This window comes from Micrasema longulum, unplaced genomic scaffold, assembly GCF_059751315.1.
Source record: "Micrasema longulum isolate JH-2025_06_02 unplaced genomic scaffold, ASM5975131v1 h1tg001401l, whole genome shotgun sequence".
NCBI classification, from domain to species: Eukaryota; Metazoa; Arthropoda; class Insecta; order Trichoptera; family Brachycentridae; genus Micrasema; species Micrasema longulum.
In genome coordinates, this window is record NW_028278587.1 from 45761 (window position 1) to 59334 (window position 13574).

Here is a 13574-nt window from a genome sequence, read left to right on the forward strand (position 1 = left end):
ATTAAAAAGAACGAAATGATTCACTTTAAACTAAAATCAATAGTACTAACGCTGTTATTTTTCATTTTAAATAATATAACACAATTTGGTCAAGGCTTAAAATATACCAACAATAAATCATTTTGATTTCTTACATATAACAAGAATCTACCTAACAAAGGTACAGTTACGTTCTGAAACCGATCGGCCGATTAAATTTACGTAATTATTTCACACAAAGAAAATATTTAGTTATAATATGAAGTAATAAACATTTAAAACATATCGCTGCTTAAATTCAAAAGGGCTACAAACCGAAATTTTACTTTTTTCAGTAGACCCAATCAAAGTTTTTAAAATGAATGAGCTCAGGTTTTTTTTATGTTTTTAATATCATTAAATGCGTTTTGAAAAGTTGTATCCATCTAATTATCTATCCATCATATATTTATCTATCCATCACCCAAAGATCATATCTAACCATCACCCAAAAAGCGGCGGTGATGGCGGCTTTGCTCTGAAGTTAGCCACCAGAACACAAATATCAGAAGGGCTGTTGCGGGATTTAGTAATTTATAAAGCAAAACCCATGGGACTCTTTTTATAATAAAAAAATTTGACCGATTTAAATCTCATTTTTGCAATTAAGCGAAATTTTGGGATTTTTGATTTGTGGCTCTTTTAAGCAGCGATATGTTATAGCTTATATGAGCTATATATAATTGATTCAATATTGGTTTGGGCGAAAGTGATAATCCATTTTACTTCTACCCAGCTCCACTATCCATTTTTATAGCCATTTTGAACATTTTCTCCTTACATTGCTTTAATAGGTAGTGGAAGTAAGTTATAGATTTTAATTGAATTAATACTCAAAATACTTTTGTCCGAAAGTGGTATTAGTTTGTATTTGTTTAAGTTGTTTTTAAACTTAATAAAGCATAAAAAATAAAAATAATAAAATAAAGTTTTTTACATAGTTTTTTATATTTTTCAAATCACAATTGGTAAGCTGTGCGGCTTTTATTTTGCGTTTTTTTTCTCCATTTTGTTTGATTAAACAGTTTATTATAAAATGGGTTGCCGTAAGTTAAAGGCGTGAGAAGTTCCATCCTTCCACGATCATATTTAGTCTACAAACCACATAATTTCTGGTCGGTAGTTAAAAAATAGTTTTTTTTATTTTTTATTTAATAAAAATGACGTATCACAAATTCTCATTTACGAGTAAAATCACATAAAGGCTATCACAAAGATGAAAACCATTGGGTAATGAAAAGAAATTAATGGCAATGGTACATAATGATTTTCGCGATACCCAGGAATGAGTGATTAAGGATGATGAATTTAATTACATAATTCTATTATCCACTAATGATAATGCGTTTAAAAGCACTGATTGGTTTAAATCATTCATCTTCATTATACCAGGATACTATTATATGTATTAGTAATGTATCTATCACTTATATTATTTATTGTTTCGGCATTTACTTAGTGGAAAAACATAAAAAAATTATTTGAAATAAAACACTTTGTAATTTTCTACCACATACGAGTTTGATATAATAACACAACTAGTTTCAGGTATTCTGAATTACCCATCATCAGGTCTACATATACACTAAACTAAAATATACAGATTAGTACTTAGGTACTGAAAGAGTCAGATAGAAGGGGCAAGACAGCGTGAGGTGGAGGGGGTGGGGTTTTCCTATTAAGGGAATATTGGAATATAATATTATTAATTCATCAGTTCATCAGGCAAAGAAATATCAGGTTTTTTTAACATTTTTAAAGTAATAAAGGTCTATGAAATATTGTCTAGCAAAAAAATGTTTTTTGCCGAGTATTATTACCATTAAAAATAATTTTTAATTTGTATGTTTGAATTCCTGCAAAAACGGTTATTTATTTTTTATTTCACGTTTTACATAAAACTTTTTTTAATATGATTACCTCATTGGGCACAACCCGTGGCGAGGCATTCATTTACATGATTTAATATATACTTATGGTGTCTAAAAAATATACATAAAATAATACATATTCATATAAATAATAGTAAGAAAAAAAAAAAGAAAAGAAAAAAAAGAATATTTCATTGGCCACGCCCATAATACGTCACGATTCATGCTTATTTGTTCCGACCATACAAATTTGTTAAGAACATTGTCACGAATCTTGACCTCACAACTGCCAAGGCCAAACATGTTGCGTTTTTCTAGCGACGTATTTTTGAAGTTCTTTTTTGTATATGAAAACATTTTTTAACAATATCCATATTGATTTTGAAAATTTATTTCATATATTTTTATCGGTATACGTAGTATATTATATTTGCCTATTGTCCCTCAACCAGTCACTGAAATTCTAAAGATATTAATTAATAATCTCGCTGGACTTGGGTTGTCAAAATAATATACTGTACAAAAATGAATAAGAAATAATTTTTTGTTGACTTTTTTCCGAAGTAAATTTCATAATAATAACCTTAGTTCAGGATCTTATGAAATATTACGATTTTTGAGATGTAACAGTTTTGGTACAACACGCTATTTGGCACTGCTTGGATCGCGTGCACATAATGATATGTCATTATCTACGTTGAACAATCATTAGTTTAAACAAATCATATATTTTTAATTTGAATACACATGTTAAAAATATGAAATTGTTTAAATTACACCATTTATAATAAAATGATCTGGGTACATGAGCATGATTTAATTAAAATGTAAATGTACAAACTTATCACAATCGTTTTACTATAGGCGTGTGTTTAATATTAACGTATTTATGTTTATGGTCTATGTTTCATTACTTATAATGCAGTTATATTCAAAAATCAATTAGCAATTACTTTGCCTAATTACTTTGCGAATGATCGCCGTAAACGGTATTTTTAATTATAACATTTTCTCTACATGCGATAGAATATCTGGAAGTTGGAATTATTGTAGATTGACGCATGGTTCGGATACCTTCTGATTCGTGTTGTAACTTGTATCTTGTAACTTAGCACCTCGGAATTTAAGAATAAGGCGGCTATAAACAGATTTGTGGCAACGGACGTCCCTGACCAATTAAAATCAGTGTTATCTTAGCCAATCACAAATCGACTAAATTTCCTGTAGGTACTCTGATAAATGCAATTATTGCAGCTTTACGATCCTACGTGATCTAAATTCTGAGCACATTTGTCAAGTGACAAAGTCTTGGGACATCACGAGTTGTTGTGTAAAACTAGGTGATGCCTTACGAAATCATCTGATCGAGATACGGTGATTTGATTATTCCCCTTTGTGTGGGAAGTTGGTTCGTTGATTCGTTATCCTACGAAATCGTAATTTATGTTTTTTTTTGCGAGATAGCTACTACCGACAATTATCGGATCTAATTCAATTAAATTTTCATTTAGAGTAATGAAATAAAAAAACGGTTATTTACTTTTTTTTATTATTAATAAATTTTATAAAAGGTACATTTTTTTTGAAATTCTTTACAAATCTACTTTTATACATCTAGTAAATGTTATCATCGTAACTCTCCAAAAAAAGAGTCTAACTCTTGTGCTTGGAGAGTGACTTACACTGTTGTAGTTGTTTATTTATAAGAGTTTATATAATTTTAAATATATGAGTATTTGAGAAAAAAAAAACATAGAATATATAAAGAAAAAAACATAAAATAATAATACATTCATACTAATTAACATTTACTGCAGTTTTTACACTTGTTCAAAAGATTTCTTTAGATATATTTTTAATTTATTTTTTGATATATTATTTTTTATTGTTTTTGGTTTATTGGGGAGATTATTATAATTTTTTACACCTTTAAAGACAAAGCTATTTTGACCATGACTTTGTGGAATTTAGGAATTTTAATATTATTTTGGTATCTAAGTGACTTATTCATCTCAAATTCTTTTATTTTTTCTTCTTTATAAATTGGAATTATATTAACGATCAGATTTACCCGTCTTTATGTAAAAGCTCGCTGCATAAAATGTTTCTTCTTCTTCTTCGTCTTATCAGCCTGTTTCTCTCCACTGCTGCATATAGGCCTTTTCCAATTTTTCCCTTTTTTTTATAAAAAGAAATATTTGCGTTCTTATGATTTACCCAAATATTTCATTTTGAGGGCCATTTTCAATGAGTTGTAAATAATTCACTATTAGAAAATGGGAATCGAGTTAGGGTACAGTAGGATTCGAACCACGAACCTTTGGTCTGTGAGTCCGAGACACTAGCCACAGGAACACAACCCGATTTCTGTCCTGGACACTCTGTTTCCATCCATGACCCACGAGTTCAAGGACGTCCATACGGGAAATTACGAGGAAAGTTCCTTACGTAGTGTCTGACCCAGAGTGGGCGGCTACAAACAGCGTCTGTTTCCTGCGTTAAGGGCGGCTGAAATTATAATCACCAACCCGCCTGACAAGCGTGGTGTATAAGTGCCTAAAACCTCCAAAACTATGATCTCGAATTACATAAAATATTTACATATTGAGTATTTTTGGGTATGCTGTATTCCATGGGACTAAAGTCTTGTGTTGAGTTGAAATTTAGTTTTACAAATTACAACAGGGATGAAGAACATTTTAGAGAAGGGAATATGGAAGCCTAGGCATTAACAGGGCTTATGACCTGTCGTTGGCTGGTTTAAGTAGCCACTTTACCCACTGTGTAAAATTCACAATTTTGCCTATGTTTGAACATCCCTATTTCTTCAATTCTTCCATCTGTTAATTTTTGTGAAGGTTTGGACATATGGAGTGAATGGACAGCAAAAGAACGGCTAAAAACATTTGCAATGCGAATGTTGATGGATGCAGAAATAGAGAAAGACAGAGAAAGAAAAATACTTGAAGATAGACTTGTTAAAAGTAGGAATAATCGGCGCGCGCACATGAGAAGATGTATGAATATAGAGGAAGCGTGATCTGTATGCAAATATAGAGTGATGTGGCGTTCTATTATCTCTGCCAACTCTTACAGGGAAACGGCGTGATGGCTTTGGATGGATTGTTGTTGTACGTAAAATCATAAATGGTTTTTTTTTCTATTGCAACCTATTTTTATATATTTCGTTAATCATTAGAACTGTAACATTCCAAAAAAGAGACTAGCTCTTTTACTTGGAGAGTAACACCGTATAAAGTATATTTGTTAAGTATATTACAGTTTCTATGATAAATATTAAAATATAATATATCGAGAACATTAGAAAAACATACACTTTTAATGCATTTAATCTACTTTTACGTGCATCTGGAAGATTATTTTTTTAAATATCCGATGTATTTCAATTAATTGGCTGATAAATGTATTATGGTTTTTTGACCCGCGTGTTTATGTCATTAAATGAATTCAATAGTTTGTTTAAGCTTTTCTAGTTTTTATATATTTTGAATACTCGAAAAAATTTTCGAGCAAGAGTTTGTAATTATTAATAAAAATAATGTCTGGCTTATCAATCTGAGAGAGGTTAATTACTACAAACGTAAATCCAATGCTTGGTATGTTAAACCGGGAGTCAGGAGTAATTGCAAAGGTTTAGTGAAAGCAACACGATTCAGAAACGTAACTTACTTATTAAGTGGACTGGTAGCTTAACATAAACGAAGGACGAATTGGGTTGTGGTCACGGACTCACAGATGAGAGGTCCCAGGTTCGAACCCCATTCTACACCAGCTTGATTCTCATTTTTTAATTGTGAATTATTTACGACTCTTTGAAAATGGCCCCAAAATATAAATATTTTGGAAAATTAAAAAACGCAAAAATTTCACTAAAAAGAAGATCAAAAATAAATAATGTACTTTAGGTATTTACAGGGTATTTGATCTTGTCATTGGTTAGTTTGAGTGATCATTTTATAAGTTGGTTAAAAAAAATGTTTTTTTAAAATATTTTATTTGTCTGAAGAGCCAAAACCGCAATAAAAATATGTTGAGGGTGACGTTTGTTTGTGAAACATTGTGAGATGAGGTGTTTTACCCCCATTGCTTACTATGACGCAACAGCGTGATGGGGTTAGTTAATTATACTTGTTTTAAATGTTTAATTGGCCATGTCCGCTCCCTGGGTGGAGCATATTATAGTGTCCATGAAAATTTCATTTCGTTTCGTTATTGCTAGACTGGCGATAGGCGTAACAAGATTTTATGTACGAAACATTGTAATAAGCAAGTTCTTAGACGTTCGCAATAAATTATTGCAGAGCTTCGATTCCTGAATTAATCTCCTAATGCTTTTGAAGACGCCTTCCAACTTCCAAGGCGGCAGCGTTTAGTTTCGCAATATCTTAAGTAATTGTGCAGTTACTTAATTGATAAAGATTTAATCGCATTATAATATTAAATATTGCGGTCTTATCTTCAAGATCCGGCTGATAATGAGTGTCAGCGGGTACTTAAATGATAAACCGGAGCAGAATCCGCACTGGTCTACTTTTAAATACAAATTCTTTCGGTACCGAAAAAATATTTATAATGTAAAACAATCGTACCGGTAAAACAGGTTCTAGTTTACCATGAGAGTTTTCGATCGCCCTTCATACCACCGCCGAATGCACCTTTCAATATTTTGCAATAAGGACAATTTTGATACCTCCATTAAAAATGATCGCGTACAAGTGTCAAATACGTTTAGTAACCATACGAGAAAATCCGCTCTTTGCATTCCTATTATAAGGCAAGATAATCAATTAACGTTGGACTGTATCTGTATATGGATATCTAGAGCAACATAACCGTGATTTGTATGCGCTTAGATCGTTAATTATTATTTGATTCAAGTGTTTAAGGCGGGGAAACTCTTTTGCCTTTGCATTAAAATTACCAAATATTGCGTATAAGAACACCCTAACGATTGACGAGAGCAATCAATAAAACGTATAAGGAATATGTTAGTAATTAATCATGATCGGTCGATGTAGATAATATGGCCGCGGGTCAATAGATTTCTTCTCGGGACGCGTACGAATGCGAATTTCCTACCCGCGGCAGATTTCAGCCAATATCGCAACTTGCAACACAAACTGCATAATGTTATTAAAATCACCTTTGATTTCGTTTACTTTTGCCGCGTGAGTCGTGTTACCTGTTGGTTTTATGAGTTTCGAGGAAATATTTTCCTTGATTGCATATGAATTTCGAGTAGGTCGATAATACCTTTCTGCGCCTATATAACGTAATATTATAACGCTGTATAAGAAACGAGGCTGTCACATATAACACGACTCTATCTCAGCGCTACATAAATTATTATTGTTTATTTACATAGAAATATTACTGCATTGTAAAGCGAAAAATAAATTAAGACTTAAAACATGAAAAAAAAAACATATTCTAAAACAAATAATAAATCATATCTGTACAATAATTGTGCAATGAATTATGTTTATAAACGTATTAAGTAAATGCGGGTACTTACTGTGGATAAATTAATAAAGCCGTAAATAGAAATAGCGTATCCTACCTAAATAATTGACATGAGGTAGCTGTTTAAATTTGACCTCTTTTATGGGAGAGAGGCTCATATATTAAATAACTATTGGACAATTGATGACATTTGAGGATTATATGCAGATTTTCTAACTAGCTTAGGCTTAGCGGGTTATTTATTTTTAAAAAAAAACATAAAGAGTATACTCAAAGAAAATCGTAGTGCAAAGTTAAAACTAATACAGTCAAACTTGGAAATAAAAGGGCCCATGGAACCGGCACATTTTTCTCTAATAAAGAGGTATTTCTTAAATACATGTTTTATTTTACAGAGGTCTACAAACATAACCAGGCTTCCTATTCCTATTGTGCATGTACTACTATGTACATATGTACAGGAGGTCCAAAAAATAACAAAAATACATGACATGTGTACGTATTAGGTAGAAAGGTACATACTTTATACCTTATAAATACTTTATACCTCTTTAGGTATACATAAGTACACCATACACATTATTAACTTGTCAGCACGTGCACAAGCAGTGATGCTGCGGCTACATCTGTAAACCAAACGCTCTTCCATTGATGTTACGGTTTCGGCTCTCTCTTATATATAGGTCAGTTCAGATAGAAATTTTATCTTATACAGAGTTTTCCCCACTCTCTTTTACAGAGGTTTTCGGGGGTAAAATGGCAGGACTTTAACCCAGCTCTCTTTTAAAGAGGATTATCTTATGTCCAGGGCCGCGATAACAATGGGCAGTTAAGGACTTCATACCTTTATCATGACGGTATTGTTGAAGATGAATTCTCCCAAGCGATCACTAAGATACACTACCAACGCCCCATCTTTAAGTTTTGAGATAGGTACATTGGTATGTAAAGGCGGGTCTAGTACCCAACGGTACAGATTGCTACTCATAAAAAATGACCAAATTTTATTCCACCTAGCAGTTTTTGCTTTAATTATTTTTTATTTATTTTGCAAACGTGTGACAGTTTTTTCCTAAAAAGCCTATTCAAAATATAACAGAAAAATAAGTCAATTTTGAAGTAGAATTGAATTCTGACACAACTGTCCATTTTAAAAATGAACGGTTAGAAGCAGAGAGAATGTGGCTAGATGCTGCCCTATTAACATATAAAATCATCTAGCCGTAAAAATGTTGCCACCATAAAAAAAATAATTTTATTATTATTATTATTATTCCATCGGTTTTACTGTCTTCTTGGGTGTACGTATCGAGAAGTCGAAAGAGCTGGCTATATCTCGATAGATAAATACAGACGAAAGTTAAGTATACTGTCTTAGTAATAAATGTCAAAAATCATTTAAAAATTATGTTTAAGTGAGCATTTTTTGCTTGAATTGGAATTTATTCGAGTTAATAATCGCTTTAAAGGTGCCCTTTTTTTATCACAGAAGCCTATTAAAAATATAAATGAAAACCATTCTAAATTTTAATTAAATAAGGAACGCGGACTAAGTTTTCAGCGTCATTCATTGGTTGGATTCGATCATGTGGCGTCGAGATGACAAGTCGATGGAACGTACCGAGGTAGATAGAGATAATAAAAAAGTTAAGTGTACCGCCTCAGTGTATACCGATAAAGTTAGTCTTTATAATCGCGGCCCAGGTATTTTATATCTCGGTTCGAATGTAATTCATTATTATTATCCGTGATCGTACAGCGCGATAAATATTTTTTTCTTTCACTGGAAGAAATATTCCAATAAGATATTTACTACGTCCTCTCCGCGCACAAAATTTAATGACAGTACAAAGGCATTTAAATAATGCGACCTACCGCAAGTAATGGAAAGGCGTATTAAGGGAAAACTTGTACCTACTAGTACATACTGCTGAGTGTTCTGGGACAGAGGGCATTACGCAATCAAAATTTACAATGGACCTCCCAGACCCTGAAAACAATATGATACAACGTATATTTATGCGCAAAAAAAATATGAAGCATTAATGTTTTAATACTTTTGGAACAAATCGTAAAATAATTAATTAATTAAATTATATACCATGCACGAGTACAAATTCAATGTCATTTTGTTGTTTGTCGTATTAGTGTCTCTAAACAGACACCGAAAGAACATAAATATGTTGTTTGGTTGTCTGTGTATTTTAATTTACACCATATTAAATACCATGCATTCGTATAAATTCAATGTCATTTTGTTGTTTGTCGTATTTGTGTCTCTAAACAGACACCGAAAGAACATAAATATGTTGTTTGGTTGTCTGTGTATTTTAATTAACATCATATTATATACCATGCATTAGTATAAATTCAATGTCATTTTGTTGTTTGCCGTATGAGTGTCTCTAAAAAGACACCTAAACAATATAAACGTGTTGTTTGGTTGTCTGTGTATTTCAATTACCTCTTTTATATATATATCAAAATCATAAGCATGCCTTTACTGATGTTTTCATTCTTTGTTTTAGGTTCTCGTCAACAGTTCAACACACTTACCGGAGTTCTAGATGGTAACACAGTATACGGAGTGTCAGAGAAATTTTCAAGGTTTGTTATTTTCCAAACTGTCCATTTACTTCCTTTCAACAAAATATGTCGCTAGTTTTCGCCACACGTCTAGACGTATGGTAAAACTAGTTTCTAAGTCAATCCAACGTACATGTAAAATGTGGAGTCTTCCCAAGCATAATATACAAAAAACGAAAAATTGGTATACGTGAATGTGGAAGTCACTATCTGACAGAATGGTGAATGTTACGTCTGTAAATTCCTAAAAAACGCATGTATAAAATTAAACTAATTTATTTTGCAAGTGTGCAAACAAATACACTTCCATGTTTTGATGTAGCTGTGTGGTAATTCACGTTTACGTAATACACTCAATAATCGTTTAAGAAATGTGTTATATTGGATTGCAAAGGGGTTCCTGCAAAGATTTCTAGTTTAAAATAGACCAATCTCTTGATCTATCTTCATTGGAGAAACGTAGAACTTAAATGGACCTTATATGCATTTTCAAAAAATCTTAAATGCTATAAGTGATGTCCCATCTCTGCTACAATCAATTTCTTTCCATGTTCCCAACCATGTCACCAGAAGTCAAAATCTGCTATTTATGAAATCTTCTAGCAGCAATTTTTGTTTTTATGACCCAATGTCCAGAATGTGTAGATTAATCAATTCGTCACACAACTTGGAATTATTTGTGATAGATTTTCCGGCTTTTCATAGATCTCTTCGCCACATAAACAGGGTGGAATGAAGATGGATTGGCATGGTTTGGCTCGAAATCTTAAATGTTTATCGTGTTTATGAATATATAGTAAGCTAATATTTTATTTTTATTTTTATTTGTCTTTGTTTGTTCTTGCTACATAGCTTTATGTTCTTTTTGTTCAGTTTCTTGTACATATGTTTCTTCCCGTAACTGTTAAAATTAATTGGCTGAGGCCGTATACATAATAAATAAATAAATATTATTACATTTAGCCTTCAAATCTAAGATCATCACACGCAATTATGAATTCATTTTGCTGTATCATCTTCGTTGTAATTATTTTGCCATCAATAATCGTAATACCGATCAAGATAAATTTGATGGTAACATCTTTATTTTTTTCCAACATCTACACCATTACGTACATGCACCAAAATAATCTAATTTATAGGTTGGATAAAGACCAAGTAGGTAATGTATTTAAATGATTGACTTTATGTTGAATTTCAAATTAATTTTCCAACATTTCATTTCTGCTTATACACGTACTAATTAATGACAAATAAATTTCATGAGAACATGATTTGTAATACTGATAATTATAATTTACTTTAATAAATTAATAAGTCCGAAATAAATCCGACCTTTTAATCCTATTTAAAATTCTTAACTCACTCTTTGATGCGCTTGAAATACTGAGCTCAATAAACTTAAATATCCCAACTAGAAACCTCAGACAAAACTTACTCTTTCATACCAATAACCATAGAACTAACTATGGTTTTTATTCCCCTATGCCTATTCTTAGGTCTGACAACAAACATACCAGCCTTGATTTCTTTGATAACAAGTTGTCTTCTTTCATACGATTACTGAATTAAATTAAATTTTAAATACCTCTCTCCCTCCTTCCACTCCCACCAAGTCTACTATATACCATTGTGTCTTTCTACTTTTCTTTATATGTTTTCATGTAAAAATATGTCCTTAAAAATGCCTATTGGGCGTATATATAAATAAGTGAAGAAAATAAATAAATAAGTCCTAACTGGCTCAGATAATAATTTTATACGTAAGGACTATGGACATTATTTTATTTATTTATTTTTCAATTGACATTTAGGAAACTAAGATCTGGTGTAGGCGGACTTCTCCGGATGAACCCAGTATTTGAAGAGTACGGATTGAAGGACCTTCTTCCCCTAAAGTTGGATATCCCTGATGAAGGATGTACCAGACCCAACAAGTCTATGTATTGTTTTGAAGCAGGTAAGTTTTTTTTTTTAATTGAAAAGCGTGTTGCTTTCCAGAGATTATTTTACGAAAAAATAAATTAAATAGGTACTTCATTATAGGTTTTTTTTACAAACAGTTTATTATCATTTAAGTAGTATAAAAATAAAATTTTATTACAAAAAAATATAAATTTATCATTAGGGGGTTTAAATGTGAAAATTATTAAACCAATTTTGTTGGTGCTTATCTATGAAATGGATTATTTTATAAACTAGCATATTTTAACGTGGCTAACTTTCATTTGCGTAAGAATTTCAAATTCAAATATTTTTTCCAGCAGTGTTTTTTTTAAAATCCATTAGTCGTTTGTTTTTTCGTTTTTTGTTAGAGAGAGAAAGAGATAGAGATAGAGTTCAATTAATTAAACAGATAATTTACATGGAAAAAACAGTTACGTTGTTCAAAAACGCCTTGTTTTATTGATTAACCTTTCCCTCACTAAGCATCCAAAAATTACACATGATCTGAACGGAGAGACCAAATGACCCCAGCACCTACTTATATATGGCGTCCGGAGAATAAAACGTTGGAAGTGTTTTTGACCATGCAATAATTTATTCATGTTATCGCGTACTCATATTTTACTCATTCGTGTATTTAATCATTTTTGTTAGTTTTCTGAATGCTTATGTACATAAAGTGAAATTGACTCTTGTATTATTAACGTCTTTTTTAGTTTTAATAATAAAAAAATAACAACTATTTCAAAATTTAAAAACGAAAACAGGAAAATGCTTATTTCTATAAATTTACGATTACAAAAAATACTTGAATTATCGAATTAAAATCGGTCTATGGGGGATCCAAATCCCCTCCTTTGGTCCGGCTGGTTAAGGCAACCCATCCTTACAAGAATAATTTTTACGGTTTAAAAGTTTAAAAATGCTAACATAATTAAGGTCTAAAATATATATAATTTGAAACAATAAATTTAGACGTGCAAAACTACTTCTAGGGATAAGACTGATAAGACAAAGGATGAATTTAGGGGAAGGGAAAGGTTTAGTTTAGAATACAAAGGATATGCATTCCGAACACTATGCACTTTTCGTTTCCCGCACTCATACCAAAGGCTGTCCAGTCTGTCCACTTTCTTGATTTTGAACAAATATTAAATTTATTGCCCAATCCCAGGTCAAAGACGATTATTTTAGACAATATTTAGGCGTGATACCAGGGAGAGGGCCGAACGGAATTTCGTTTATTTTTGTATCGAATTCCCTGTTTTGAATTTAAGGTTTGAGGTTTGCCAAAACCGATTGCAGCCAACAAAACTGTTTTTTTTTTTATCTGACCTAGTTGATCGCAACTTTAAATTTTGAAATTCAAGCGGGGACTTCCATAGAGCAAGGCCCATTTCATAGGTAAGCACCCGATAAAAACAAAACTGTAACATGCATTAAATATAGTACATTTATAAAATGATGATTATTTATCATTTCATAAATGTATTTATATTTTTATATTTTTCTTACTCTTTTTAATTCATTTTTATTTTTTGCTCCTTTTTTATGTAAAATGTATTTCTGTCTTTATATTTAAAAATGCACTTCTGTTCTTTCCACTTTTATACTAATGTGTAAAGACGATATTTTTAACATTTTTCTTTTTCTTCTAAAAATCTTTTT

The 13574-nt window shown here is 31.4% G+C and overlaps 1 protein-coding gene across 1 annotated transcript in view; it reads left to right on the forward strand.

Annotated features, from left to right (window-relative positions):
- The window catches only part of LOC148275530 (peroxidase-like), a 74012-nt gene that overhangs the window by 45606 nt on the left and 14832 nt on the right, over nt 1-13574 (forward strand). The window contains exons 5-6 of the mRNA XM_088235566.1: nt 9902-9980; nt 11774-11919. Of these exons, the coding sequence (XP_088091692.1) occupies nt 9902-9980; nt 11774-11919 (225 nt within the window). The remainder of the gene's footprint in view (nt 1-9901; nt 9981-11773; nt 11920-13574) is intronic.